Source organism: Arachis ipaensis, chromosome B4 (genome assembly GCF_059453495.1).
Source record: "Arachis ipaensis isolate K30076 ecotype BB chromosome B4, ASM5945349v1, whole genome shotgun sequence".
In the NCBI taxonomy this organism is placed as follows: Eukaryota; Viridiplantae; Streptophyta; class Magnoliopsida; order Fabales; family Fabaceae; genus Arachis; species Arachis ipaensis.
The window spans coordinates 118169211-118196694 of record NC_142439.1 but is presented as its reverse complement, the minus strand read 5'-3'; the positions used below and the strand labels follow the sequence as shown (position 1 = coordinate 118196694).

General features: G+C 35.4%; 1 protein-coding gene and 1 pseudogene across 4 annotated transcripts; one reads left to right on the top strand and one right to left on the bottom strand.

The window, feature by feature from the left end:
• Positions 1-10506: 10506 nt before the first annotated feature.
• Positions 10507-14554, top strand: LOC107639665 (uncharacterized). 2 transcript variants are annotated; one of them, XM_088485791.1, is made up of 11 exons: positions 10507-10527; positions 11001-11370; positions 11544-11618; positions 11700-11753; positions 11911-11989; positions 12077-12204; positions 12396-12479; positions 12827-12910; positions 13166-13317; positions 13647-13797; positions 13903-14554. In XM_088485791.1, exons 2-11 carry the CDS (start codon positions 11023-11025, stop codon positions 14221-14223), a joined length of 1476 nt encoding a protein of 491 aa, XP_088341917.1. In that variant the 5' UTR covers positions 10507-10527; positions 11001-11022; the 3' UTR covers positions 14224-14554. The 2 variants fall into 2 exon arrangements, with proteins under 2 accessions (XP_088341917.1, XP_020977117.1); XM_021121458.2 differs by lacking the exon at positions 10507-10527 and having other exon boundaries at positions 10818-11370.
• A 4990-nt stretch (positions 14555-19544) lies between these two features.
• On the bottom strand, positions 19545-26798 carry LOC107639666 (nucleolar GTP-binding protein 1 pseudogene; annotated as a pseudogene). 2 transcript variants are annotated; one of them, XR_015880938.1, is made up of 3 exons: positions 26408-26798; positions 23120-25169; positions 19545-19948 (listed from the first exon to the last, which is right to left on the bottom strand). The product of XR_015880938.1 is annotated as a nucleolar GTP-binding protein 1 pseudogene, transcript variant X2 (transcript). The 2 variants fall into 2 exon arrangements; XR_015880937.1 differs by lacking the exon at positions 19545-19948 and adding an exon at positions 22559-22830.
• Positions 26799-27484: the final 686 nt, after the last annotated feature.

The following is a 27484-nucleotide window of genomic DNA, read 5'->3' as shown; positions in this document are numbered from 1 at the left end:
GGAAAGAGACTAAAAAGACCAAGGAATGAAGGGGGAGGGGTATTATCTATCACAAGAGACATTAGGCTAGTTTAGTTTTAGTTTTAGAGAGAGAAACTCTCACTTCTCTCTAGGATTAGAATTAGGATTAGGTTTAGTTCAATAATTTAGATCTAGGTTTCAATCCATGCTTTCTTCTTCTTCTACCTTTCAATTCTATGTTGTTACATTCATCATTCTTCTCTTGTTGTTATTTCTTTCTTCTATTTTGTTTGTAGAGCTACTCTTGTTCATTCTATTTTATTTTAATACAATTTGAGGTAATTCATGTAGATCTTGTTTTCTTTGATTGTTGTTATTAATTCCTTGCAATAAGTAGTTGTTAGATTTCATTGTTGTTATCAATTTACTATGCTTTACTTTTATGCCTTCCAAGTGTTTGATAAAATGCTTGGTTGGATTTTAGAGTAGATTTTGTTCCTCTTAGCTTTGATAGAGTAATTAGTGACGCTTGAGTTATCTAATTCCTTTGTTAATTGATAATTAGAAGTTGCTAATTGATTTGGATACCATTAAAGCTAGTCTTTCCCTTGGGAGTTGGCTAGGACTTGTGGAATCAAGTTAATTCATCCACTTGACTTTCCTCCATGGTTAGAGGTTAACTAAGTGGTAGAAATGGACAATTTGTGGTCACAATTGAGGAGGATAACTAGGATAGGACTTCTAGTTCTCATACCTTGCCAAGAGTTTTGTTAGTTGCTAGTTTATTTTCATTGCATTTTACATTTCTTGTCTAAAATCTCAATACCCTAAACATACTCTACAACCAATAACAAGAACACTTTATTGCCATTCCTAGGGAGAACGACCCGAGGTTCAATACTTCGGTTTATAGATTTTAGGGGTTTGTTTTAGTGACAAACCAATTTTTGCATGAAAGGACTATTGTTGGTTTAGGAACTATATTGTAACGAGAATTTATTGTGAATTCTAGACCACACAAAAGTCCAATCATCAACACGTCATCTTGCAGAACTCCAATCCACGCGTACGCGTCAGGCACGTGCACGCGTCGCTACAAATTTCTTCATATCGCGCGCTCGCGTGAGCCATGCATGTGCGTCGATGCTCGCTGGTTATCTCCTTAGTTTCTTGTGTTCCTTCCATTTTTTCAAGCTTCCTCTCCATTCTCTAAGCCATTCCTGCCCTATAAAGCCCGAAACACTTAACACACGAATCACGGCATTGAATGGTATAAAGAAGAATTAAAATATACTAATAAAAGATCTCTAGGAAGTAAGTTTTCAACCATAAAACAAAACTAGGAAGGAATTGCAAAATCATGCAAATCATATGAATAAGTGGGTAAAAGCTTGATAAAACCATTCAATTGAACACAAGATAAACCATAAAATAGTGGTTTATCATATTCCCCATAAAGTTGACCTGTTCAAGATAAAATTGAGCATATTCATAATTTTCACCTTGAGTGAAGCCACCATTCATGTCATATGGAGCCTCTTGAGGGGCATTCTGAGCACTAATAGCTGAAACCTTGATAAACCACTATTTTATGGTTTATATTGTGTTTAATTATGTGGTTTTATCATGATCCTTACCCACTTATTCATTAAATTAGCATACATATTAGATTTCTTTCCGGAATTTATTACATGTTTGAAAACTGCTTCCTAGAGACTTTAATTATTTAATTTTAATTCTCCTTTATTCCATTCGATGCCGTGATCTGTGTGTTAAGTGTTTCAGATTTTATAGGGCATGAATGAGTTGGAGATTGGAAAGGAAGCTAGTAAAAATGGAAGAAACACAAGAATTTGAGGAGATAACCAGCGAGAAGTGACGCGGTCGCATGGCTCACGCGACCGCACGAAGAAGAGCAAATCGCAGCGACGCGGCCGCATGGCTCACGCAGCCGCGCGGATTGGAAAGCCCAAGCGATGCGGTAGCGTGGACGACGCGAACGCGTGGCGAGGAAAAGCGCAAGTGACGCGTCCGCATGGATGACGCGATCGCGTCACATATGCGATATGCATAATCTACAGAATTCGCTGGGGGCGATTTTGGACCCTATTTCGACCCAGTTCTCGGTCCGGAACAGCAGACTAGAGTTAGAGAATATGCAGAAACAAATAACACATTCATTGAGAGACAGTTTTAGATCTAGTTTTACTCTCTTAGGTTTTTCTCTCTAGGTTTTAGAATTTTTAATTTTCAATTGATCTTTGCATTGGAACATTGAGAAGAGTTATTTCCTCATCAAGACTTCGTTATTCTAGTTCGTTTTCTTAACTTGGTTTCATTCTTCCATGTTCTCTGTTTTGTTCAATTTTGTTATTTGAATACTTTTATGATTAATTAATGCAAGGATTATTTCTTTTTAATTCAATTTCAATTCCAATAATCATGTCTTCTTTTAATTCCCTTTCATGTGCTATGGATTTATTATTTACAATGCGTGAGTAGTTTTTTTACTTGATGGGGAGTTGATTAAAAGGAACTCTTGAGTTGGAAGGATTGAAGGAAAAATTTGTAATTGGGTTAAATGTTGGATTGCTATCCTGTCACCAATGCCAATCCCTTTAAACTAAGTGGGTTGCAACTTGTGCACAGATCTGGCATTCCAACTTGTTTGACTTTCCCTTACCTAGTAAAGGATAACCAAACAGAACAACCGGTAATTATAAATTAATCTTACAATCACTCCATCAATAGTAGCAATTCCAACCAATCAACTCCCAGTCAAGGCTTTTATTCATATTAATTAAATTTCCTCAATTTAAATTCCAATTTACTTAACTCAACTTCTTTGAACATCTGATTAATAAGATAGCACACTTTTCTGCAACTCGTTGGGAGACGACCTGGGACTTAAAACTCCCAGTAATTTTTAATTTAATTCTCTGTGACATATTTCTAAATTGATAGGCAGATTTTCGGTGAATTAAGAACTATACTTGCAACGTAACCATTTTAATAATTTTTAATTCACCAGCTTCTGCATCTCATCAAACCTGCATCCCACTCAAGTGTTGAGTAAGCATATTGATCTGTTGAGATATAACCTTGTTCTAAGCAAGAATAGCATCCAAGGTATCCACTTCCAAGACTCCTTTCTTCCGAGGAGCCCCAGAGTTCATAGGATTCCTATCAAATGAGTAAAGATATTGGTTGTTAGCAACTAACTCAATAAGCTCAGCAGTCTCTTCAGGCGTCTTCTTCATGTGCAATGAACCACCTGCAGAGTTGTCTAAACACATTTTGGCCATTTCAAAGAGGCCATCATAAAAGAACTCCATCTTGGTCCATTCGAAAAACATGTCAAGAGGGCATTTCCTGGTCATTAGCTTGTACCTCTCCCAGACTTCATAGAGGGTCTCACCATCTCTCTGTCTGAAGGTTTGAACATGACAAAAATTCATTGACTACCTTATCCCAAGTGTCCAGGCTCTCCTTAGGATGAGAATCAAGCCACTGCTTTGCTCTATCCCTCACAGCAAATGGAAAGAGTATGAGCTTGTAAACCTCAGGATTCACTCCATTTGATTTCACAGTGTCACAAATCTACAAGAAGTTAGAGATGAATTGGTTTGGATCTTCCTGTGGGAGTCCATGATACTGACAGTTTTGCTGCACCAGAGTGACTAACTGAGGCTTCAACTCAAAGTTGTTTGCAGCTATAGGAGGCACCACAATACTGTTCCCATAGAAATTAGGACTGGGAGCAGTGTATGAGTCAAGCATCCTTCTAGGTTGTTCATTCTCATTCTGATTTACCATATTAGGGTTGACAACATGATTAGGATCCATAGTAGACTCTGCAGCTTCCTTTTTAAAGGTCTCACTGAGATTTTCACTAGCTTTGTAGAGTCTAGATTGTTGCAAACGCCGTCTGAAGGTCCTCTTAGGTTCAGAATCAAAATAAAAAAGGCGCTCTTTATCCCTATTCCTGCTCATAAACAAACAGAAAACAAAGAAAAGTGAGAACCTCTACGTCAGAGTGCAGAAAATTCCCAGTGAGGTAACCTGTGTAAAAGAAATAAAATAAAACAACTAAATAATTAAAGCAGTAGAATTTCGAAAATTATAAGCGAAATGGGAATGAAAATTTTGAAATTTATATAAAAAATAAAAAGAAAAATTAAAATAAAAATAACTAGGTGACACCGAACTTAAATTCATAAATTGAGAAAAAAAATAATTGAGCAAAAATTCAAGAATTAAAGCTAAAATTTAAATAAAACTAATAAAATAGAAAAATAAAAATAAATAAAAATAAAGAAGGAAAACGAAAATGAAATAAAAACAAAAGAACGAAAGACAGTTTAAACAAATTCAAAGTTGAAGTTAAAGGAATAAAATGAAAAGAAGACGGGGGAGCAAGGAACGAAACGAAATAAAAAAAATAGAAAAAGAAAGAAAAAAGATGAAATTAAAATTTATTAATAAAAGAAAATTAATTGAAAAAGAAAAATTATCTTATCTAGGCAATCAAACAACTAGTAGTTGTCAATCACAGTCAATTCCCCGCAACAGCGCCAAAAATTTGGTGCAGAATTTATAACTCACAAACTAATCGGCAAGTACACCGGGTCGTATCAAGTAATACCTCAGGTGAGTGAGGGTCAATTCCATGAGGATTGATGGACTAAGCAACAATGATTAAGTGATTTACTTAGTTAGACAAGCAGGAAAGAGTGTTTAGGTCTCAATTGCATTAAACAGTAGCTTTAGAAAATCAGAAAGCAATGAGTAAACGGGATGTGAAATATATGAGTAAAACAGTTAAGGTTTCAAAGATGTTTATTTTTCAGATTTCTATTTCTTACCAACTATTTTAATCATGCAAGATTCAAGATTCAATTCATGGCAAACTATATATAACTAAATCCTAATTCCTTAGACTTTTTTAGTCTCCTCTAACCTTCATCAACTGCCAATTCCTTGGTCACTTGATTCCGATTAGAGGATTAAGTTCAAAAACTAGTTTATGTGCCACAGAAACCCTAATTATCCAAGTATAAGAGGATTATATGTCACGTATCCCGTTAAGTCTAGATAGTTAGTGATTTAGGAGAATTTGTTTTCAAGCTGTTGTTCATGTAAATTACTTTTCCAAGGTTTACAGGAACTCAATTAGAATAAGGGTCATACTTCCATTCTACCCACATTCATAAGATGAAGAACGAAAACAAATTCTTGAAATTGAAAACAATACATGAATTAAAATAGAATAGTAATAGTATCAATCCATACAATAGACAAAGCTCCTAACCTTAACAGTGGAGGTTTAGTTGCTCATGGTTCAGAGAAAAAATAAGGATTTTGAAAACTTGTAAATTGCGGAATGAGGTCCGTCAAAGAGAAGAGTGAGCCCAAAGGGCTGAATCTTTTCCTTTTATATCTAATCCTAATTAATATAAAATATATTTTCTAAAACTAAATAATATCTTTTCCTATTTGTAATTAAAATAAAAGTTTTAATCAAAATCTAAAATAATCTTCAAATACTTCTTATCTTGCGTGGGGACCATGGTTTCTATTTGAACTGGCACCTAACTTCAGGAAAATGAAGTTAGGCGCTGCCTTGGCCTAATGGGACTCCCAACTTCTTCTTTCATATGGCGCCTAACTTGGAAAATTCTAAGTTAGGTGCCACCTTGGCAGCATGCATTGTGGAAGGCTTTGTGATCCTGGCGCCTAACTTGGAAAATTCCAAGTTAGGCACCATCTTGACCGTATATAATGGAGAGAAAGGGTATACTATTATATATTATTGGAAAGATATGAAAGTTAGCTTTCTAATGCCACTAGAACCGCATCAATTGAACCTCTAAGTTCAAGTTATGTCCGTTAGAGTGAAAGGAGGTCATGGTTGACAGCATCATCCACTTTCTTCCTCTTCTTCTATAAAACTCCGTCAAATCCATCTGAATGCTACCTGAAATAAACAGAATTGCACACAACTCAAAAGTAGCATTCATAGTGGCTAAAAAGTATTTAAATCTTGATTAAACTTAACAATTCAAATGCAAATTCACTAGGTAAAGATAGGAAAGATGCTCATGCATCACCTGCTTAAAACTCTTGCTGACTTAAGTATCGGAGTCTCCTGCAGGTACTTCGCCCCACCTCCTCATGAGAAACTTGAACGGCAGCACCTCGGCACAAGAACAAGTCAGACGCTGCCTCGTCAGGAGTCCAGAGCAAGTGGGACAATCTCACCCCTTGCCTCTTACCTACGCGGTGTTACAATTCTCAATCCGGAGCAAGAGTGACAAAACTCAACCCTTACATCTTACCCAGCGTCTCGAACCTTTACCTAGAGTAAGTGGACAACGCCACTACCTCTTACCTAGTGTCTCAACTTTTATCCAGAGCAAGTGGACAACGGCACTGCATCTTACCCGGTCACATATATCTTAATCAGATTCAATTTTATTTTCAAGTCCATCCTCCACCTTACTCCACTTCCTTCATAGTCAATAACATCATTAATCATCATCACCTCTTAATATCATAGTCATCCTCAATGCACCTCAATCATAATTAATCATCATCATCTTAATTTATCATCACTCGTCATTATTCCTCTTATTACATTTAATACATCTCACCTCAATATCAAACTAACTTCTTTAATGGGTTTGCTCTTCTTCTACAACCTAACACTAGCTATCGGACCTTAAATAGGAGTGACGGATGTTCACAAACTTGCCAGAAAGGTCAAACAGTTAAAATCAGGATTTTAGTGCAAAAACAGGACATCGTGCATACGCATCATACTGTGCGTACGCACGCACCAAACAACTTTCCCAGCGTGTGCGTACTCATCATAGTGTGTGTACGCACAACTTGTAAAACTTTCAGGGTGTGCGTGTGCACACCCATCGTGCGTAAGCATGAGTCTCAAGACATGCTCTGATTTGTGTGTGCGCACAATAGTGTGCGTGGACACACATACCAGAATTTCTGGTTTTTCAACAACTTCTGTGAAATTCTATTTTTAAACCTAAATTTCAAACGCGCATAGCTTTTTTCATTAAAAATTATTTTTCGTATGTTCTTCGAGCGTTGTAAACTTTTCTGACCCAACTTTCATTCAAAATAAGTTTCACAAGATTTAGGAGTCTGGAAGCCAAGTTATGACCCGTCGAAGTTAGTCAAAAATTCAATTTTTGCCAAGGATTCAAAACCTCAAGTTTTCCAAAATTCCAAATACAATACCAACCAAAACATAATCAATTCGACACCAAATATTCTTGCACACTATCACATACCCATTTATCCAATTCACAATTATTATAAAACATAATTCCACCAATTCCTTCAAACCATTTTTACACACAATTCCGCCAACTTCACCAATCAATATCAATATCACATTTCTACATATTTAATTCAATATATCACAATTCAGAGCATTTAAGCCTATCTTATGGCAACTAGCCTAAGTTTTCACATATCATTATAGATTAGCTACAGAAAATCAAAACCATACATTGACCGATTTTCTCCCAAACCACAAAGCATCACAAAAACTTATTTTCAAAAATTTTCAAGCCTCCAAAGTCCACTTGACCAGCTTCCAAGGGTTCCAAATCAATTCAACAAACTCCAATCACCACAACTTTATTCCAATTCACCAATTTGACATCAATTTCACATATATTCAACCTAATTTCACTATAATCAATACAAGGGTTCACTAATTCACTAATTAACAAAGGTTTAGTGGTTTCTTATCTTATCCACTCGAAAATTGGGGTGAAACTCGTTTATAATCCATGCTAGAGTATCCCTACACAATTAAAATCACAATAATTCAATATCCCAAAAATAAAAAATGCAAATTTATAGGAAAGGGAGATTTGGGCATGAATTTCGAGATTCCTTACCAAATTAATCAGATAGAATTGAAGAGGACTCTGAGATGAATGCATGGCCATAAACGGGTCGTCAATCGGAACTTCGAATTGAAAGTCATGGAAGATTGAAATTTGGATTGAAATTTGGGGTTAGGGTTGATGCTTCTTCCCTCTCTTCAACGTGAATTTCAAAAATGAATGGGGAAGATGATGAATTTCAGCTTATATACGTTGGGTCTTGGGCCCAGTATGAGTCCAGTTCAACCGGTTTGATTTATTGGTCTAATTTTAGGTCAAAATTTTTAAAATTAGTATTTTAATTCGTATTTTAAATGTTTTTACTTCTTCAAACTATAAAATTTAATTTTCATCATTTTTTTGACTCATAACTAATTGTCTCAGTTGTAGTGCTGGACAAACTTAAGTCGGTACTGCCGATTAAATTATCAGTACACGTCTTTACGCATTTTCTGAAATAAATTACATTCTCTCGGTCAGAAAAATCTGCTGAGTCCAAATATCACCATTAATTTTTCAAATTATAAAACCTAAATTTTTCAATCCTTTTAGTCTATATTTAATTAATTACTTATTTAATTACCGTTTAACCGGTTTACACTATTCACCGCAAAAGTTAGACCAGGTCGAGTTAGTGTTAAATATTGTAGATCACCAACAATAGATCTATAGAGTTTGGGATCTATAAATAGTTCTCAGTCATCTACAAACAATTTAGTGCTAGACATTATTAGTGTAGGCATAGGTTTTGATGTGTCCATAACTGATCTTTTTAATAATTCAATAGTATACTTGGATTGTGTAATGAACAAATTGCCCTGAGGCATATATATTGCCTCAAGTCCAAGAAAATAGCTAAACTGTCCCATATCCTTCAAAAGAAAAACTTTTAATTGAGTTGTTGAATAAGAATTTCAATATCCATCGAATTACTATCTGTGACAATTGTCATCAACATACACTATTAAATAGATCACATTAGCATCATAGAACTTGACAAAGGGAGATATATCATATTTGGTTTCTTGAAAACTAAATTTTGTTAAAGCTTCTGTCAAAGTTTGATACCATGCTCTAGGTGCTTGTTTAAGGCCATAAATGGCTTTATTAACCTTACACACTAGAGTTTCATCACCTTGAACATAGCCTTGGAACTAGGACATGTATATAGTCTCATTGAGTTGGCCATTTAAAAGGCATTATCAAAATCAAAGTGTCTTAATGTCCAACCTAATGAGAATGCAATGTTTAAGATTACCCTCATAGTAGTTGGCCTTACCACAGGGCTATAGATTTGATCATAATCTACACCTTCAATTTGATGAAATCCTTGTCCAACCAACCTTATTTTATATATCAAAATTTCACCTCTTTGATTTCTTTTTATTTCAAAAATCCACTACCTTCTTATATATGACAATTGCATTTAATGTAGGTTCTGCTAAGGTTTAAGTGTTACACTTCTCTAAAGCTTGTTATTCCTTATCCATAACCTCTCTCCAGTGATTAGATTGCAAGGCTTCTTTCACATTTCTTGGTACACTATGAACCAGATCATAAGTCAGTGCAATTAAAATATTTGGTTTAGCAGCACCAGACTTTGATCTGGTGGTCGTTGGGTGATCATTGGTTTTAGGTAGTGGTGGTAAACAAATCTCAATACCACTGATAGGTATTGGTTCATTCTGTGTCATTTATGGAGAAGGGTGATTGCTTTCTAGTTAAGTGTCTAAAATAGAGGAGGAAGCAATGATAGGATATTGTTAAGTGTCTCTAGATGAAGCTAAGTTTGGTACAGGACTATAAGTATTTATTGGTAATGGAGGTGTTGTGTTGGTGAGCTATTTATGTCTAATTGAGTAGTGGGGTTAGGAATGTGAATCTGGAACATTTTGTAGCAGCATCTTCCAAAGATGGATTTCTACTAATAGCTTCTAATTCAAATAGTTTCTGATATAGAAAAGTATTTTCATAAAAAATCACATGTCTAGCTAAATATATTTTGTTATTTTTTACCATATATTTGTACCTTTTATAGTTGGAGTCATATTCTAAAAACAAACATGGTTTTGACTTATAATTGAACTTAGTTTTACTATAAGGTCTCAGAAAAAGAAAGCACACGCATCCAAAGATTTTAAAAACTGATAATCTAATAAATGATAAAATAGAACCTGAAAAGGACATTTATTGTCCAGAATTGGTGTTGGCAAATGTTTTATAATATAGACTTCACTTGTGAAGGCATCCTCCCAAAAACTCATTGGTAAAGATGTTGTGGCCAACAACGAGAGGCTCATTTCAGTAATTTTCTTGTGTATTCTTTCTATACTACCTTGTTGGTGATGAGTATAGATACAAAACCTTCTATATTGTATTCCTTCAGAGGCAAGAAAGTTAGTAAGAGCCCTGGACATAAATTCCATTTCTTGGTCTGGCCGTAAAGTCTTAATGTAGTGACCAGTTTATTTTTCAATGAAAGATTTATAATTTTGAAAGGCAATTAAAGGTTGAGATTTGTTAGCAAGTAAGTATAAACACATGAACTTAGAATATGCATCAACAAAGAAAATGTAATATTTAAATTCATTTTTGGAAACCATAGGGGCAAGACCCCATATATCAACAAAAACAAGTTGTAACAGTTGAGTATATTCAGTTTTACTTTATTGAAAGTGTAATCTATGCATCTTGACTAAGGAACAAATTTCACATACATTCTTTAATGTAGAAACAGAACCAATATTTATTGAACATTTCTTTAGAATTTCAGTTACAGCTTTCGTAGAACTATAACCTAATCTTTTATGCCATAGTTTCACTGTAGGATTAGGATTACATCTAGAATCATCATGATTAACTAAACTACTGGCAACATTGAGAGATTTATAAGAGCTAACTTTAGAACTAGGTACATCATTTAGATTATTGAAAGAATCTGTAAAATTGAAAAATAATCTAGGGACTCTTAAGATTATCAAAAGAATATGTCCACTTCCTAGGTACACCTTGGGGAAGAAGCAATATGAAATTGAAATTTTCTTCTCTCTTTTTATTTTTTACCCTTTTACTGCTTAGGAGGCTTCTTATGAATATTTTCTGTTTTCGAGCTGCAAGAGCGAAGAAGGTGAAGGAGGGTATGATGCTGAGAGTGGCGGTGCGATGGAGCTGCTGGAAGCCAATGGCTTCTCTTCCTCTCCCAACAATTCGATTCCCTCGCCGCCCACGTCTCCTCCGCTTCCCCACCTCAAACCTCCTCTCTCCTCTGTCCGCCTCCGCGGCACTTGCTCCCAGTGACTCTTTCTCCTCCTCCTCTTCCTCCTCCTTCCATGTTGATCTCCAACCTTATCTCCGTTGCTCCATGCCTCACAAGCGCCTCCGAGTCGCAGTACTTCTCAGCGGCGGTGTCGACAGCAGCGTCGCCCTCCGGCTCCTCCACGCCGCCGGCCATTCCTGCACCGCCTTCTACCTCAAGATTTGGTTCCAAGTACTGCTCCCTTCGAACTCTAATCCCTCATTAAATTCTCACAACTGAGTGTTTATAACATGATTTGACCTAGTATATGCTTGCATGTAGTTAGTTAACAAAACTGCACCTTAATCGAACCATTCCCAACACACTTGTTTAGATTGGTTCTGACGCGTGGCTTTTATCTTTAGGAAGATTTTGAGAACTTTTGGTCAGAGTGCCCCTGGGAAGAGGATTTGAAGTATGCCAAAGCTGTTTGTAATCAGGTTAATTTCTTTCCTTGTTCACTACTCAAAAGAAAGAGCTCATTGTTGCTTATGTATAATGCAAACTGAGTTTTATTACAGGTTGATGTGCCATTAGAAGTTGTGCATTTGACCGATGAATACTGGAACAATGTGGTATGATGAAATGAACTCCTCTCTTGAACTTGTTTTTGTCTATTCTTTACTCAGTTTCACCCAAGCTGTCAAACATCAAATTATAGCACATTCGTGTAATTAGACTATTAAAATAATTGAGTACTTCTAATTAAGATGCACACATGCTACATATCAGGTTTCTTACATCATTGAAGAGTATCGTTGTGGCCGAACTCCTAATCCGGATGTTCTCTGTAACACAAGAATAAAATTTGGTGCGCATTGAATTACATGTGATGAACGAATCCACTGCCATGGTTTATTCTGTGTACTCTTTCGTTAATCAAACATTAGTTTTTCAGGTGCATTTTTAGATGCAATAAGTGGTATGGGATTTGACTATGTTGCCTCCGGACATTATGCAAATGTTATCCACCCATGTGCAGATCAAATGGAGGAACCTTCTGTTCTAGAGCTGTCACAAGACATGGTACCCATATGAGATGTATATACTATTATCATTAACTGATCGGTTATATACATAGTCAACTTTCTGTGAAGAATTTAGACAGATTAACTTAAATTTTTTTAGAAGTCCTATTAAGTGTTTGCTTTCTCGTTTATTACTCAGATAAATATTTTTGTTAGCAGTTGGTTTCTTATGTGGTTTTAAAATTTTAGGTGAAAGATCAAACGTATTTCCTTTCACACCTCTCACAGTCCCAACTGAAGCAGCTTCTTTTTCCTCTTGGGCGTATTTCCAAGGTTTGTTGTGACTGACTTGTACCAGTTACAATGCTTTATTTTTGTGCGTTATGTTGTCACTTTTATGATGGTCTAGCATGACTAATCGGCTGTATGCATTCAGAAAATACTTGTTATTTTTGTAGTGCCCTGAATTGTAATTTGAGTTTGAAAATTATATGCTGTTTTGCACTAACCACTTATGAAAGGCCCAAGAAGTTATTTTGTCCTGTTTAGTTAACATTTTTTATCATTTCGGGCATGCTAATATTTTTTTGTAAATGAAAAGATTAAAAACAATTATAGCACTGCATTGTGAAAAATAAATTTTGAAGTCTAACTTTTGTCTCCTGCCACAAATTTTGTAGGACGAAGTCCGCAGACTGGCAACAGAATTTGATCTTCCAAATAAGGATAGAAAGGATTCACAAGGTATATGCTTTTTGGGCAAGGTATGCAAAGTAAACAGCTCCATTACACTATATCTATGTCAAAGTTTTGAGAAATAGATTCTTCTACATATCACCAATGATTCTTTTGAATTGATTTGAATGTGGACGATGTTGATTCTGAAATTTTATTCATGTTAATTTACATTTTGAATAATTTACTTTTATGTTGTCAGTTAGTTCACATTTTAGTATTTTGAAACAAATCTCAAAATAGTTTTCTTATTCAAAATCATGTCCTTATCTTCTGGGTAACAGATAAGGTTCAGTGAATTTGTTGCAAGACATATTGGGGAGAGGGAAGGTATCATACTAGAAGCTGAGACAGGAGATTTCCTTGGCAAACATCGGGGATTCTGGTTTTATACTATTGGCCAGCGCCAGGGTTTACGTCTACCTGGGGGCCCATGGTTTGTTCCCTCTATGTTTCTTTTTGGCATCAACTGTATTATCTATCTAATGAAGTTTAAACCATATAATTATAGATTCCATTTTATCCTGAAGATAGATCCCACATATTGTAGGTGAAGAAGTATGAAAGTCTGAACTATATAGTTCACACTGAGAGGTTTTTAAACTTTTGATAATTTTCTTGAAAGGGATCAAGCTTTTACTCTTCAACAAGTTTCTCCACCTAGATTCATTTTAAAATTTGCTTTCATTGTATATTTATCCTAGTCTAAAGTATTAATTTTGGCCTCCTTCTAAAGTTTCTTATCCCATATTTCTTCTCGCACAGGTATGTTGTTGAAAAGGATATTAAAAACAATGTAGTCTTTGTGTCAAGAAATTACTTTTCCTTTGACAAAAGAAGGCGCCTATTTCGTGTAAGCTCTTTAAAATGGTTGAGTGGGCTGCCTGCAACCCAGATAAGTAAGCTTCAATGCAAGGTGAGAAGTTCTCGAATTTCAGTTTTTCTTCCCTGTTGGGATAAACTGGAAACATTTTCGTTCTATGTATAGTACTGTAAGTTCTGTTATCTTGAACCATTTCAGGTGAGACACGGTCCGGGATTTTATGATTGTAGTTTCGAAATGGAAGTAGGAAAGGATGGTCAAGAAAGCGTTGCTGTTGTCCGGTTATCTGAAGATGATCAAGGCCTAGCAGCTGGGCAATTTGCGGCCTTCTATGAGGGAAGGAAATGCATAGGTTCCGGTGTGATTTTGGAGTCATGGGATGATCAAAGTTTTCCTGTATGTGCAAAAGCTTTAGAAATTGCAAGAATGGAAGATAAATCAAAGCTAGGCAATCCAGTCAAGATAAAAGTTAAATCAGAAGAGGTGTTTGTTTCCACAGAGGTAGCAAGCAAAGCATGATAAGAGAATAAGAAATTCTTGAGTTGCTGCCACTAAAACAATAAGCAGAGGGCTTTATATATTCCCTTCCAATTGGCAATCAAAATAATCCATAGAAATGGACATAATGTAAGGAAGAGGGATGACTATTTTATGTTGCAATGCAAAGATAGTAGAAAAGTAAGAGCACCCATTGTTTGGTAGTTTGTAGTTTTTTTTTTTTTTTTTTTTTTTTTGGGTGGAGGGAGGGGGTTGGTGGTAGCACCAATGTTCTGTAGTCTGTACATAAGTACATTATTGACAATATATAACTTAAAGATGCTTCACATGTAACAGAGAAATTTAATTATTATATCATGGGGAAAAAGATCAATGAAATATGAGTAGAAAGACATTTATGATGCGGACAATGCAAGCTTATTTATCATCAAATGAAATATGTTAGTCTAGTCTAGCCGACCAATCCCAATGTTTTTTTGCAGCGTTGTGAGCACAAATGTTTATAATCAGTCGTTAACTAAATCAGTTGTAATCAATGTTCTAAAAATCGGACTGGATCGGTCAGTTTAATCGAATTGACCGGATATCAATCATCTATCTGGTCCAGTTGATGCCAAAAACCGAACCGCAAAAAATTGGGAAAAAAACTGGACGAACTAATGATTAATCGGTAAACTGTATGAACCGGTCGGATTTTTTAGCCTTCCAGTTCGCTACTTTATATATATAAAAAAACTTGTAATACTAAAAAATGGTGGGAACAATTGGTATAACTATATGAGAAGCAAAATAAAAAATGCAAACTGCTTTACAAAAATGATGTTACTAACTACATATTATTACATTAAATGGGAAAATGATAATGTCAACTTTCTTTTTCATAATATTTTACACAAACACTTTGTATTATATATTTGCATAAATTTGTAGAGAAAATAAGTGACATTATTAAAATCAACTATGTTAGGTATACATTAAAATTAATTATTAAAATCAGGTATTAATATAAAATATATATTAAAATATAAAATATATTAAAAATAAATTAAATAATATATTTATACGCAAATATATAATAACTGATTTTAGTATATAATTACCATTTTTTTTATTAAAATATGTATATCTATTTTTCATTAAATTAAATATTGTTAATGATTGTTCTCAGATATATATACATTAACAAATAAAAAGAAATTTTACATAAAAAAAAAGAGAAAGGGGGATAAACCCCGCCAAATGTCGAGTGTTCTAGCACTTAACTCCATTGTTATCAAACCTGACTCGACTTAATCGATTCGATTAAAAATCTGGTCATCTGATCGAACCGAGTCATTCTTGAGATGTTCAAACATTATACTCGCTAAAATCTAGGTTGGCCAGCTTGGATATTTGGGGGGAAAAATTGACCCACGGTTTATATAACTGCACTTTTTTCTTTTGTAACGCGAAAACGGCGTCCTAATCTGATCTCAAGCTCTCAACGTCTCTCTTCTCTCAAGGCTCTTTCTCCTCACTGTCTTATCCAAGCTCAAGCTCTCTCACCTCTCTCGTGGTTGGTGTTGTCATTGCACTTACTCACGTCTCCGGTCTCGCTCGCTTACTCACTGTCTCGCACTCAAGGTTGCCGTCACGCGCTGTGTCGTCACCGCCGTCTCACTCTCAGTCGCCGTCTTACTTGCGCTTGTCTTCGCCGCCGGCAAAAGAAGACGGAACTAGCATCTGGTCCCTCGGCTGGTAGTGGTCATTGTCTTCCCCCTAATTTGCTTGCTTTGTTACCTTCCGTGGGGTCGTTGTCTTCTTGTTTGAGGTCCTCACCGTCGCCAATCGCCATGGACTATTGGTGAGTTCTTGCATCATTGCTTTCCCTGTCTTTTCCATATTCCCCTTCTCCCTGTATTTTGAGATGTTGAGTTGCTGTCAATCATGACTGAATTAGGATTTGTTGAATTTGTTGCTGTAAGTTGAATTTGCTGTTGAAAATACTACTAAGCTAATTTTTTGGTTAATGAAAATTATCACAATTGCATTTGTTGCTGATTATCATTATTGAATCTTTTTTTTTTGCTGTCTTGCTCAAATAATCAGTTAGATAAATTTTTTGTTGTTGTAAATTATCTTTGGAATTAAATTTTTTGTTGCTAAAAATTATCATAGTTAAATTTGTTGTTAAAAATTATCAATGAGTTGAATTTATTACCGTAAGAACAGATTTAATTTTTAGTATTGATTGATTTGATTCTTACATAAATAATATTGGTCAAGTCCCAAATTTGTTCGATGAAAATATAGATGCCAACTTTAAGATTACTCTTTGGACTTAATTTACTTATTATTTATTATTAATTCTAAACCCCTACTCCTAAATCTCATACTCTAAAACTTCAAAAAATATTCCATAAACCACGTATCCTAATCTAAATAATTGTAAACCTAAAATACTAAATTCAAAATTCTAATTTATACATTAATAGTAAATTTAAAACCCCAATACCTAAACTCTAAAACTTAAATACAAAATCCTAATAAAAAATACTAAATCCTAATTCCTATACACAAACTCTAGTTCCTAATTCAACAACCATAAATTCTAAACCCCTAATTCATAAATTTTGAATCCTAAATTCTAATTTATAAGCCTCATACCTTAATTTAAAAAACTCTATATTCTAAATCCTAAACATTGACCATAAACCCTAAACTCTAATGTCAAAACTTTAAATTCTAAATTCTAAATCCTAATTTAAAAACATTAAATCTTAATTCCTAATCCTTAACACTAATTCTAATCCTTAAATCTTTGACCCTAATCTAAAAAGACTAAAGTTTAAACACTAAATCCTAACTGGCTAATTCTTAAATCCTAATCCATAAACCACATATCCTAATTCAAAAATTCTTAACCTAAAATTTAATAATAAACCCAAACCACTAACTTTTAAATATAAACCATAAATTGGAATCCAAAAAACACTAAATCCCAATCTCTATTCTCTATGCACCAATCATATTTTTCAACCATAAATCGTAATTCAAAAATCTTAAATCCTAAACTTATAATTACTAAACTCTAAATTATAAATCCTAATTCATAAACCACATATCCTAAACTAAAAAATTTCTAAGACGTAACTCTTAAACCCTAAACCCTATATCAAATCCTAATGCATAAACACTAAATCATGAACAATAAATCACTGAATTTAAGATCGTAATCCAAAAAATCTTAAATTCTTACCCTTAATTCTTATATCCTAAATCCTAAACTATAATACTAAATTCTAATCCAAAAACCTTAAACTCTCAATCTTCTGCGTGTTGCACGATAATAATCATAATAAATAACTGCAGACAACACCTCAATTAGAGATACTAAAAAAAATCACTTAATTCCTTTTTATTAAATTCTTTTTCAATTGAGAAATAAAAATTTAATGTACCTTTTTTATTAATATATTATCATGCAAATTCTTTTTAAAATAAACTTAATTTTGGCAAAATCTAAATTGATTAAGACCTTTATTAAGTTCAAATGCGGTTAGTGTTATTAAGTGTTAATATTTATATCTAAAATAATCCATATAAGTAGGCAAACTATTAAATAGCTTTTTTAACTTCGCTTTTGACCTAATTCCCTTCTTTTCAATAACTTTATCTATAAGTATGTGAATTTTTTCTAAAAAAATATATATACGTATGTAATTTATATCATTATAATTATTTCTAAACACTAACTTTTTCATTATAAATAACAATCTCTATAAATTGACTCTCGTTCTTATTACTTCTTCAGAAAATGTTTACGGTCACAACTTAAATCTTTATACTCAAAAAAAAAAAAAATCGCACATCTCTGATCTACTGTGAATAAAAAATTTGATTATTTTGCTAAAAAGAACTCTAAACCTATTGTGTGTGTATATATATATAATTTTTTACCCAAAAAATACTAGATCATTTGAAATTTAAGGACAAATTTAAAATTTAATATTACTATAATAAATACTTATAAATATTTTTTGTTTCCTAATTTGCTTACACGATTTTCTTGGTTTTTCTACATCAATATTAGGTAAGAGCTTTATGCAATGATAATTTAGTTGATAATTTATACATAAAATTAATTAAATATCTCAACAACATAGTTTGTTATAACTATACATAACATTAGCAATGATTTAGCATATGATATTTTGACATTTGGATAACTTATATTTTTAGATGGTTTCTAAACATTTAATATTATTTAAAAATATTAATTAATGACTGAATACATAATATAGATTTATAATTATTAAATAAGTCAATTACATGAATTATAGATAGCGTAAATTAAAGTAAATAAATAATAAAGTACATATAAACTTAAGAATACTACAATTTAAAAATTTTAAATCTTAAATTTTAAACTCTAAACTTTAAAAATATTATAATCCAGAAATTCTGAACCCAAACCCTAAAACTTAAATTCTAAATCCTAAAACTTAATCTGACAAACTGTATCTTTAAATTCCATACCCTAATTTAAATAACCCTAAATCCTAAACTTATACATTAATAATAAATCCAAAATCCTAATACCTATACCCTAAAGTTTAAATACAAAATCCTAATCCAAAATTACTAAACTCTAAATCTTAATTCCTAAACACTAACCCTTAAAATCATAAATTCTAAATTCTAAATTTTAATAATAAATTTTAAATTTCAAACTATGTACTGATTTAGAGTAATAATTATAAGTCTTAATTTATTTTCTTTATTATACACCAAAAGAAATTATTATAAGTGTTAATTTATCTTTTTAATTTAAAAGTTTGCTCATTTTTAATGTTACTTATATGTATATGGAAAACAAACATAATTTATCAATTTATTTTATCTATTTTTCACTAATTGTGATCTTGTTCTAATATCATGTGTTTATAATTTTTTAAAAGTTATATTTAAATTAATTAATAAAAAATATTTTTTAGGATAAAATAAAAAATAAAATAAATAATAATATAATTCTAGATTTAATAAAAAAATAGCAAAAATTAACAACGTAAAAATGACACAAGTATCAGATTAAACCCAAAATTCTAAAATTACCATTAAATTAAATCTAACACTAAGTTAGGGTGGCAATAGGGCGGGTAGGGGTGGATTTTTGCTCTATCTGATCCCGTTTCGCCCTGATCTTAATAACTGTATAGAATCCGTCCCGTTCCTACCTGCAGGTAGTAAAAAGTTAAACCTTAATCCACTTCCGCGAGTACCCATCCTGCCCATACCCGCCCTATAATTATTAAATTCAACAAATAAAATTAAATTTTAAAATTTATATAACCATCATCATATACATAACATATATTATATATTAGAAAAAGTATTAGGTATCAAGAGATTATCTGTCAACTTTTGACAACAATAATTAATTATTATTTTTTAAATACAATTAGGAATGTATTGAATTGCCTTAATTATAATTTTGAAATATTAAGATTTGTAACCGCCCCAGAAATGTTGTTACGTGAAGCTTGTGAAGGTGTCACGCAACCTTAAGCCTCTCACCCTTCTCCGGTAATCTCTCTGTCCAGGAACTTTTTTCGTCATCGGGATGCTGCAATTGTCGTTCGACGCTGACCGCCCCCTCTCCCCCGATCCCATTTTGTGACACCACTATTCCCGTGAAAGAGAAACTCATCCTACGCGCATAGCCACCTGTATCGTCGCGTCATCGTCTCGCCACCATACCAGCCGCCTGTATCACCAAAGACACCTTCATTAGCAGATACATCCAATACAAAAAAAAACATATCCATAACCACAAAAGACACCTCCGTTAGAAGACACATTCATAGATAAACACATCCAAAAAAACACCTCCAAAAAAGACACGGTCGTTAGAATTCACGACAATGGAGGAGGAAGAACCTGCACAACGCGTCTTGGAGGCAGTGCTGGGTGCGGCTGTGCTGACGTGTTGGTGTGCTGCGCAGTGACAGACCACTGGGGATGGTTCGCGGTGTGGGTAACGTTGTCTTCAATGGAGCGGAGTCGCAGCTGATGGCTTCGTCGTCTTCCTTGCGTGGTGACTCGGGTTGTCGTTGCCAGTGTCTCGTACTAGATGGATGCTGGGTCGAGGCTGCCAGTGTTGTTATGCGGAGGTTGACACGTGCGGGGCTCTCTTCAGTGATGGTTCTGGTTGTCGACTCCGGCGTCTTGTCGCGGGTTCCGCTCGTCGGCACCAGTAGGGGGCAGTGCCGCAGCTATCTAGGGTTGTGGGCACTATGGGTGAGATGGGAGAGGAGAGGGAGAAGGGGGCTTGCGGCGCAGCTGCTTAGGTTAGGGTTAAATTGGCATGATTTTGTTTATGTTAGTGGGTTTTGGGTCCAGTCCAATAAGAGTTGGCAAAAGTTGGCAAATCCCGTGTTGGTTACATAGTGGGATTCTATATATTAAAATTATATATATTATCGACTCCGTTAGATAGATAATAGAGAATCTAAACAACGTGAACAATGGACTGAAAATTTGGTTCAAAAAAGTTAAAAAAAATACTCTACCCAAATTACCCAACCAAAAAACCCCATTTAGAGATTCAAAAATTTAATTATCCACATACCTAGTAAATTGAACATCCAACATATTTTACTTGTATCTAACTAACCCATTCCAATCAAATAACCATCCACGTAAGAATTAAAATAACCATATGCATCCCTACTAAAATAACCCAAGGAGGCAGCATACTAGATAATAAACAAGTTCATGCTGGACGGAAACATAGGCTGAATTTGGCGACGTTCGTGACGACGTGGATGAAACCCGAGTGCGACAAGCTCATAATGGCCGCCATTAATAAGAATCATGTTGACATGGATAAGGGGTGAGGGGGGTGCAAAAATGGTGACACTAACAGAGTTGGAAGAGAACCTGATGTGACGGTGAGGGGGAGACAACATTAAGAGCTTTGCAGCGACGACGATGACCGTTGCGGGAGAGATCGACGCCAGTAAGGGGTTGCAAAACGGCGTCACTAACAGCGTTGGAGGAGAACCTGATGCGGCGGTGAGAGGGGTAGCAGTGTCAAGAGCTTTGCTGCGACGATGATGACGGTTGCGGGAAAGATCGACGCCGTTGAGGGGGATGGTGGGGTGCAAAACGTGCAATATGTGAACATGTAACCGTAAGTAGTGGTTTAGGTGCTAATTCTAATTTTTTTCAAATTTTAAAATCTGATAATAATTATTTAATTAATTAAGAATCTGAATTTTAATTTCAAATTTACCTTCCCTTTTTAAAACGTCATTCACGTTCTTCACTATATACATAGTTTCCCTATACTTTTCCATATATATATATATATATATATATCGGAGCGGATATTACCTAAATCCTACCTCGCCGTGCTCTGCCCCAGACTCTACCCTACAGAAAATTCGCCCCCGCACAAAACGGGTAGGGGCGGAATGGATACCCGCAGGTTCGAGTAATGTTATCATCTCTAGACCCTAAGTCCTCTCCACTCCAGTTCAGAGTCTAGTCTCTCTGTCAACCCTCACACAAACTCAGCCCCTCTACACTCTCCTCCTCACCTTCGGTCAACCACTCCACCATCGCAATCCCTATCTCATCCTTTTCCTCCCTTGTAGTCACAGCTGCCGTTGTTCATCGCCCGTCGCCCGTAGTCGCACTTTGAAGCCGTTGTCCATCGTCCTTCGCACAATTCACACCCGCTGTCGTCCTCTGCGGTGCAATCAGCGCAATAAACAGTCGCATTCCTCAACATCTTTCACCCCGCTCTTTGAATATCTACATCTAGAATGTAGATATCTCGGGTAAACTATTTGGTTATACTTTTTTTATTTGCAATTAGCTGTTGAATTTATGTTTTCTGTTTTTTTAACTTCTAATTATTTGTTCTATTTTTTTATCTGATTATTTGTTCTTGGTTCTGTTATGATCTTTTATTCTGATTTTTTGTTATAATTATTAGTTCTTAGTTCTAATTTTTTATTTTGGATTTTGGTTCTGTTTTGATTTTTGTTCTGAACCCATTCCTTATTCTGATTTTTGGTTATGAGGATTTTTTTTTTTGTTCTGATTCTAAAAATGTTCTTGGCATCTGACACAAATGTTCAGAACATTATTATTAGCATGTTAGACTACCTATATTATACTCTAAGTACGGCCTTTTTCCGATCCTGCAATAATGCGAAATACCTGTGATAAATTACCCTTTTATCAGGGCATTAAACTTATAATGCTAAACTTCCAATAACTACACAAAAGCTTGGAACAAGTTCAGACCAAACAATGCAGAATGCTGAAACAATACTTATTTACTTTTTAGTTACGTGACAAAACATTTAAAAAAGCTCAACCATCTTCATTCATTCAAATAACTATATTATAGGGTCCCCAAAATTTGACAAAACATACAACTATGAATAGTGCAAGCTGTGCAACAGACACAGTGAAAATTCTAAAATAAAATTGAAGCAGAGGTATATAATAAAATTTTGGCAACATTACCATACTTAAATCTAACACAGTATCACTAATATAGAGAAACAAAACTTTTGGCAGCCTCAAGCAATGCCGAGAAACTTCTCCAACAACAGCATAAAACAATTTCCCCTGCTAAGAAAAAATGAAGAACCAACTTATAGGATCAGAATAAATGTATGTACAAGGGAAAAAAAACTAGTGATGAAATTTTGGCATGTCAGCATTCAACAGCTACAAGAGCATGCATGTAATGAAATCTAATGTATGCATAAAATAAACTTAACTACAGAAGTAACTTTGGCATGACAGCAGTCAACAGCTACAGAAGCATGCAATCAAATCTAAGGTTTGTGGAGACTTAGTAGACTTAGTAAAGCAAGATGCATAGAGAATACGACGTAGAGGCCAAAAACATTACCTTTTTCAGCGCCTATCAGTTTTTCCAGTGGAGCGCTTTCCAGAAAACAAGTGCTTCGGCTTAAGAGTTGGTATGACTCTATCAGCTTCTCCGCGGCGAGCTTGCTTGTTTCTCTTCATGACAGATTTCTTTGCAAGTTTAATCGCCTTGATCTTTTGTGCAGAGTTCTTTAAGCCCTCTCCAGGCACAACTTCATGTGGTGGGCGAGATACAGACCTGGATCGTGAACGTGACCTACTCAGGCGCTGCTTTTTGCCAGGTGTATCACCATCAACATCCATACTGTCTCCACCATCGGCACCTTCAGGTGACCTGTCCCTCTTCCGACCTCTCCTAGAGACAGACCTACTTCGCATTCTCTGGATTGCCAGACTGGGATCAAGCCCCAGAGAAGACAACTGCCTTCCCATTCTCTCAGATGTGAATTTCTTGTCTTTGTCAAATTTCCTAGGAACAGTTGGCCGGCTCTCCGCATTGCTCTTCTTAATCCTATGCTGTTGGATGAGCAAGCTTTTCTTTTTTCTAATCTCAGCTAAAGCTGCTTGCTGTTCTGGAGTCAACTCAGCTCCATCAATCTCAAACTCGCCGTTTTCCTCTTCTGCCTGTCTTATGCCCTCTTCTCTTTCCAACTCTTCAACCCTTTGGAGAATATCAGGATCAATGAAGTCATATACATTGTGACCATCCAAAATTTCTGGCAGTATATCTTCTTTCCATTCATCATTAGCCAAAATGTAATGCTTCCTCAAGTTCATTGAGTATACACCTGCTCCACCATTCGCATTCTCCAGATCCTTCTCGGTTTTTCTCTTTTCCTTTTCGGCTGCTTCTTTTGCTTTAGCTTCCAAAACAGCCTGAGGAATGCATGGTGGCCTTTCCTTCTGGTCACGTTGTTTTGGTATCGCAACATGAAACCTATTCAAGCAGTCATTAATTTTCTTTGACTTCATCTTCACCTCCACCCTCTGATTCAGTAGCCTCTCACATGCTGCATTTTTCACAGAAATCACCCCTTCTTCAGTCAAAGTGCTCATGGTCAACAACACACTGTCATCACTTGTTGCCTCACCTCCTTGGCCAATTACAGTCTTCAAGGCTTCGGATTTCATCTCGATGACCAGCTTCATGTCTTCCTCAGATATCCCCTCCAGTGGTTGCAAGTCGGTCTTGTTGCACACGATGATCAGCGGCTTGTTCATAAACAAAGACTTAATGCTGTGAAATAGAGCTGCCTGCTGAGCAATACTATAACCGCAAGACCCAGATACATCCAAGAAAAACAGTATTGCAGCTCTCAGATGAGCTAAAGCAGTAATACTGCACATCTCAATAATATTTCGATCCTCAAAAGGCCTGTCCAAAATACCCGGTGTATCAATTACTTGGTACCTCAGGTATTTGTAGTCTGTGTGGCCAACGAACAGCGACTTTGTGGTGAAAGCATAAGGCTGCACATCCACATCAGCTCTTGTAATTTTGTTAATGAATGAACTCTTGCCAACATTAGGGTAGCCACAAATCAAAATAGTCCTGGTGTTTGGATCTATCGACGGAAGCCTAGCCATATGTTGCCTAACCTGTTCGAGGTAAGCCAAACTCGGGCCAATCCTCTTGATGACAGTGCACATGCGACCAAGAGCAGCAACCTTCAGACACTTGCACCGGTACAGCGAGTCACCATACTTCAACAGCTTCACATAGTCTTTTGCAATCTTACCAATAAGATTCCTGGCAGTGTTGATCTGTCCAAGTGCAAGCTTGTAATGGTCTTTGTTGTAGAGCACGTGGAGGAGATCTCCGTAGAATGGGTGAATATCATCGAGGCGAGGAAACTCATCAATGATGGTAGAGAGCTTGTCATGGAAATTTTGTTGAGTGTACTTCACTTTTCGCATATAAAACTGACGGAGACGGGAAATTGCATATCCTTTGTGCACGACGGTTGGTGTCTGGCGCTGGGTACGGGAGAGGATGATGTCAACAAAGTCCTTCCCGTTTGGTACTACCGTAATCTTCTTGAAGTTATACTGCACCATTGTGTCGAACCAACCTATCCCAGACACAGATTAAAATGAAATGCACAAAAAAAGTGGAGGCACTGCAAGAATCGAAGTTTAAAACATATTCCCACACTAATTGATCAATAATACTAGTTTTAAGCAGAGAATGAGGAGATTTAGGTTTTCTTAGCTAAGGAAACTAGCGAATTGAATTGCATGAAGCAAGGTTCTGAAAACCGAACCGGTCATCAAACCGCTCGAGCTACTGGTTCATCAGTTTAGAGGTTCAACAGATTCAATCGTGATTCAACCGAAATAACCAAATTATAATAAAATAACTTATCAAATTATAAATAAATATACAAAAATATAAATATACTCTTATATGAATCTTAAATATATACAAATTAAAAGTATAATTCCAATTAAATCTCATAATCACATTTAAATACAACATGACTACACGAGTCAAATATAAAAAACACAAATATCAAAGGTCAAAATTTATATACGTATAAAATTTATAATATTATATGAAATTTAAGATAGTCACAAGAAACAGAAAAAATTATTAAATTAACCAAACCAATAATAAATATTCGAACATCTACTTATCTAGTTAATTGAGTTAATTCAGTTCATCTATTTCTTCGTTAAAAACAAAGATGACAAATTTATTTCTTCTCTAACAAAAGACTGATCATAATGAACAAATAGAAACTCTGAACAACTTTTAACAAAATTTCAGCACAATTTTAATAAAGATTAACAAGATTTTCAGCTGATCACAACTTTAGCAAAATTTCAGCACAATTTTGACAAAGATTAATCATCTTTTTCCAAAAATTAACCAAAAAAAACCCAGCAGTGCACTAACTCACTAAGTATTCAATGATTCAATCAACACCAAGAATACAGAATATAGAGTACAGAATAGCATAGCTAATCATTCAATGATTCAAGTTATGAAAGGGAAAGCTCTAAGATGGTTCAATCGTCGCTAACAACCAGATATGCGTTCAATCTTGCCAGAATCAAGCAACAATTCAGCAATCATCAACCACAATTTCAGATCTAAAATCAGTAACAACAGAAATTATATATGATTGCAAAATAGTAATTACAATGAAGCAGCAACACAAATTCGGCAACAACAGAACCAACTGCAATAACTGAAAAACTTCATGCCAACAATAACTTCAGAATCCAATTTCAGAACATAAACTGAGCTCAGAATCTTAAAAATTAACTAGAAAATAAAGATGAAGCTGAAGAAGAAGTGGCCTACTGATGAGACGCCGATGGAGGAACGGCGGTGACAGAGTGAGCTCGCAGAGGGTGTGAGCTCGGAGGAACACGGCGCTGACAGTGACCCTCTGTCAGTCACAATTTCGGCGGCGACGGTGAGCTCTGGCCGAGGAGAGGAGTTCGGCGATGGTGGGAGCTGCTGCCTGCTGCAGCTAGTGGTGGGTGGCTGATGAGTGTTGATGATGAGTTAATGAATCGCGGGACTGGGGCTGAGTGAGTGAGTGAGTGAGTGGAGGCTAGGGTTGGGTTGCCGTTTGAGCCTTTGGAGTTTGAAGGCTAGGGTTGCTTTCTGATTTAGGAAGGGGGCTGGAAGGAGGAGTGAGAGAGCGACGGTGCTGCACTTTTGTTAGGGTTTCTTTGGAGTTTGAAACAAAACAGCGCTGTTTAAATTTTTGAAAATCGGCCGGATTCCGGTTCGATTCGACTAACTAGTTCTCAGTCAGTTCAACGGTTTAATAATGATTTTTAAAATTGACTATTATAGTTTTTAACCAAATTGCGAATCTCATTAGTTCATGGTTCAATTGATTTGACCAAACGGTTCGAACCAATTTTCAAAAACTTGGCAAGAAGTGAAATTGAGTGAAACGTGAATGAATAGAGGCAAGAAAATCAAAAGTAGGACTCACCTTGAATCGCGTTGGTTCAAAACGTATGCTGAGAAATGAAAAAGGGTTCTAGAGAGGGTTTGGTTGGAGGCGGCAGCTCGCTTCTAACACCAACACCTCCTTGCTGAGGAAGCATAGTTGTCAAAAACCGAACTGGTAATCGAACCGATCAAGCTACTAGGTCATTAGGTTATTGGTTTAACCGATAGATTCCAGGTTAAATCGATTAAACCGGTTTCACCTAAATAAAAATATAAAATAGTCAATATAAAACAACATATATACAACAATATTTATACAACAGCAACAACATAGAATAACTGGGAAGAGAGAGAGAGAGAGAGAGAGAGAGAGAGAGAGAGAGAGAGAGAGAGAGAGAGAGAGAGAGAGAGAGAGAGGCTGGGCGGGAAACACTGGGAGGGTTAGATCTAGGGAACAGGGAAAAGATC